Source organism: Panicum virgatum, chromosome 3K (assembly GCF_016808335.1).
Source record: "Panicum virgatum strain AP13 chromosome 3K, P.virgatum_v5, whole genome shotgun sequence".
NCBI classification, from domain to species: Eukaryota; Viridiplantae; Streptophyta; class Magnoliopsida; order Poales; family Poaceae; genus Panicum; species Panicum virgatum.
Window position 1 is genome coordinate 55,525,700 of NC_053138.1, and position 4,110 is coordinate 55,529,809.

General features: G+C 40.8%; 1 protein-coding gene across 8 annotated transcripts; it reads left to right on the forward strand.

Moving 5' to 3' along the window:
- Positions 1-994: 994 nt before the first annotated feature.
- On the forward strand, positions 995-3,256 carry LOC120699738. 8 transcript variants are annotated; one of them, XR_005685580.1, is made up of 4 exons: positions 995-1,594; positions 1,697-2,397; positions 2,508-2,567; positions 2,964-3,256. XR_005685580.1 is itself a non-coding variant. In XM_039983799.1 (4 exons), exons 1-4 carry the CDS (start codon positions 1,290-1,292, stop codon positions 3,021-3,023), a joined length of 486 nt encoding a protein of 161 aa, XP_039839733.1. In that variant the 5' UTR covers positions 995-1,289; the 3' UTR covers positions 3,024-3,256. The 8 variants fall into 8 exon arrangements, 4 of the variants coding, with proteins under 4 accessions (XP_039839733.1, XP_039839732.1, XP_039839731.1 ...); XR_005685578.1 differs by having other exon boundaries at positions 2,975-3,256; XR_005685581.1 differs by having other exon boundaries at positions 2,513-2,567.
- Positions 3,257-4,110: the final 854 nt, after the last annotated feature.

Sequence of the window (4,110 nt, forward strand, 5' to 3'; positions counted from 1 at the left end):
AATTGGAATTTCTTTCTATAAGCACACAGAAATTAAATTAATTAAGTGGTAGAAAATAGCAAATGTGTTCCAAAAAATTGAGAATTCTTCACAATAACTTACATATTGTTTTGTACATGTGAAAATATATTTACACCCATAACATAAACATATTTACAATTTTCTTCACGAGGGTCCCATTATTAGTTATTTAAAAATAGAAAAATATGTTTTTGCATATAAGGTTGCAATGTAAATGCACAACTATCATTAGTATGGTAAAGGAAAGCAATATCCAAAACTGAAATGTATCTTAGGAAGGAAATGAACTATGATGTGCAAACTTCAAAGTTTAAGTTGAAGTGTATGAAACATCGTGTACACGCGCCCTTTTTGTGAACAATATGTACTCAAAAAGTTGTGAAATCATGTGAAACTTTTTTGTTAAGCTTTTTTGTTCATAAAATGATTCCATGCCAAAATTTAGAATTTTCTGAGCAAATTTAAATATTACTACAATTATTGGATAGTGGTTTGGGGATATAAGTTTGAGTTGTCTCTAGAAGAAAGTTAAAAATTTTCATATCTATAGAGGAAATGGGCTACAATACATGGCATACAGTTAAATATAAATTTTATACAATTTTTTGAATCAATTCTGGTGGCACATGTAGTTCAAATTTGAATTTCTTTTCATAAGCACATAGAAATTAAATTAAGTGGTAGAAAATAGCAAATATGTTCCAAAAAAGTTGAGAATTCTCCACAACAAGTGACATATTGTTTTGTACATGAAAAAATATATTTACACCCATAATATAAACATATGTACAATTTTTTTCACAAGGATATTTTATATGAAAAAAAGGAAAAAAAATAATCTGAGATAGTTATGGGCTCTATTTGGCTCGCCCTATCCGGCCCAATGGCTCCTAACCGTCCATCCACGATCTGACGATTACGATCGTGCTCACACAGTATAAAAGACGAGTCCCGAAACCTAGCTGCTCCCTCTCCTCTCCGCCATTCCTCACCTTCCCCCTGCTCCTCCACCTCCACCATGGCCGCCGGCCCACCAGTCCATGGGGACCGTGCCACCGTGGGCTCCCCATCCCATGGGGGCAGGTTGCTCCCCTCCTCCTCCGGTTCGCGCTGCGGTCATCTCGGCGGCCGCCGCGGCCGTGGGGGGCGAGGCGGACGTGCTGCCGGGCCCCGGGGGCGAAGCGGAGGCAGCGTTGACGGGCCGGTTGCTCCAGATCTAGCGGCTGGAGTACAAACGGCATGTGGTAGCCGCAGATCCCGCCTGGGCGATGGGCTCTCCCCACGAGGATTCACTGCCGCCATCACCCAATCCGAGCAGATGCCGCCCACAGCCATGGTGCCATGCGTGCACTTCCCAGATCCGGTCAGCTTCGGCTGGCTGCTGGGCCTCTCTCTTTCTGCCGCTCGTCATGGCTTCTCGTCTGATGGGCGTTGAGGCCTCCCTTGCCAACGGAGGCGTGCAGGCCGGCCTCGTTGAGAACCCAGGCGAGGACAACCACGACATGCGGGTTTCCCTCTTAGGCCTCCCATCGCTATCCGTCGTCGAGGTGCCGTTGTTCCTGCTCTACTCCCTGTGAGGCCTCTCCTCCTCTCGAATCCCTGCTTCTTGTCTCTTCTTTTTTCCCCTTCGATTTTCTATCCAGGTGAGGTGACGCTCAGCTCCTTCCGGTTGCAGGCCTGGAGGACCCCTGCAGCATGCTGAGCACTTCCTACCTGCCGGCAGCGTACTGGTTTGGGTGGGGGATAAGCATTTGGTCATCATATTGCATCATTGTTCTCTGCTGAAGTAAAATCTAGCAGAGAACAATGTTCAGATTTGTTTAGAATACTCAGAAATTTATCATATGCTACATGTGTTAAGCTGAACTGATTGTTTAGTACATTCATGCAGTTGTGCTAAAACTGCCTTTGTTCTTTCTTGATTACCATCTTAGTTCTTTGTAAAACGACATGGTGCCAAATTTTTGTGAGAACATTGGGTTAGAGTTGACTCTATTCCTGCTAGTGCTAGCTAGATACAATGGTTCGAAATAGCCATATGACTCATTTAGTTGTCTAACATTACTTCCCTGCTTGTTCTGTTATGTCAATACTTATTTTCCTTTTATGCTACTCTTTTTTTAGTGACCTCAGATATAACTGGATTATTCCTTCTAGAAATTCAAATGACTTGCAAGTCACACAGTCCAGTTTAATCTTTGAATAGATGAGCAACAATTGTTTAATCTATGCTTGCATGCTTTGATCAATCATCTGTGTAGTTTATTAGCTTGCTATCCAAAATGCCAAATTTATTTTGTCATAGATTAAGTGATTTCTTGTAGTATACTAAATCCTTGGAATCAACGGCACAAATTGAAATTAACACATGCTGAGGTAATAATGCTTTGTTGGCTTATGCTTGCAACTTCGATGTCTTCAGATCATATTGATTTGTATTGCAGCAGTGTGACCACAATTTAGCATTGAGCATTTCTTCTCTGTAGGTCAGCTCGACTGCTTGTGCACGGGCAGCAAAATTACAAATACTGTTCGATTTCTCTCAGGTGTGCAGTAGCAACAGTTTTATTCCTTTTAGTTGCAAGTTTTTATCTTGTTAACACTACTGATAACTGTGGTTGTTACTTATTTGTGACTTGTCATCTGTCATAAAAATGTTTATAGATTTTGTCCAAAGGAACTAATTTAACGCTTTGCCCAAAGGAACTAATTTAACGCTTTGCCCAAAGGAACTATAATAAAAAATGCTCTGTTCCAGTGACTTCTTTGGAGAATTCATAAAATAATCACCTATCCTTGCATACATTCATGATTAATCTCTTGTTAGTGTGATTTGGATCTGTGGCTTGGTTTCTTTTAGATTTCAAAAAACAATCACCTATTTGCATATATATTCATGATTAATCTCTTGTTCAGTGTGATCTGGACTGAATTGTGTTAAGTTTCTCCTCAGGATGGAGATCGTGGCCAAGGCACCTATGGTGATTGCGTCTACTGTGTAGGGTCAGATAGCTTGTTCTAAGTCAGATATGAGCATGTTTAAGCTACAGGGTAAGATGGTCTTTGAGATGGCATGCTGTTGCTGCTAGTTTCAAGTAGTGGACTGGTTGAAAATTGTTTGAAGTCAGATAGCTTTTTCTAAGTCAGATATGAACTTGTTTTCTTGTATGTATATGCTGAGATGGATCAAAATTTATTTCATGTAATGAATGAAATGTTTAATTTGTTGTGTTTATATGGGTTGTGTATATGAGTTATTTTATATGTAAGGGCTGAAATTTTGGGCCTGTGACCCACTTCTAAACTGGGCCAATTAATAAATGGGCCACGAATGAAAAGTCGATGTCTATGTTAGCAGACACGTCATCAGCCACGTCACCATCCATGTCGGCAATGGTTGTCATGTCACCATCCATGTCAGCAATTACATCATCTGACAATTCATGACATAGTTTATGACGTTTATTTTTGTCACAAACACTGGGCCTGGGCTGGGCTGTGCGGGCTCAAACCTAATCTATGACAGTTAAGAAACGTCACGGATTGCTTCAATTTGTGACGTTTTTAAAGAAAATGTCACTTGATTTAATCTGTGACGCTCAATACATGACGCTACCTGAAAATGTCACAAAAAAAATTTTATGACGAATTTTCAACGATCTATGACGAAATTGTTCTGTCACAGAATAAATGGTTTCTTGTAGTGAATCGTTGTTTCAATTGCGGGAGTACCTCACACTTTGCTAGAAATTGCCCTCAACCCAAGAAATCTTTTCCGGGCTAGAAGTACAACCAGAACAATCAAGGCAAGGGTAAGAAGCAAGTTATGCAAGTCAGGCAAGGGAAGATCAACTTTACCACCCTTGCTAAACTCCCAGAGGACGCCCCAATTATGACGGGTGTATTTTCTATCCCTCACCAACCTGCAGTTACACTACTTAATTCTGGTGTAGCTTGTAGTTTTGATAGTACAAGATTTTGGAACCAGAAAAGGCTTGGACGTTTACCATATAAGATTGCCATCCATTCCCATTCTGGAATCTCGGGACGAGATTCTTTTTAGGGGAGAAGGTTGTGACACCTCAGGTG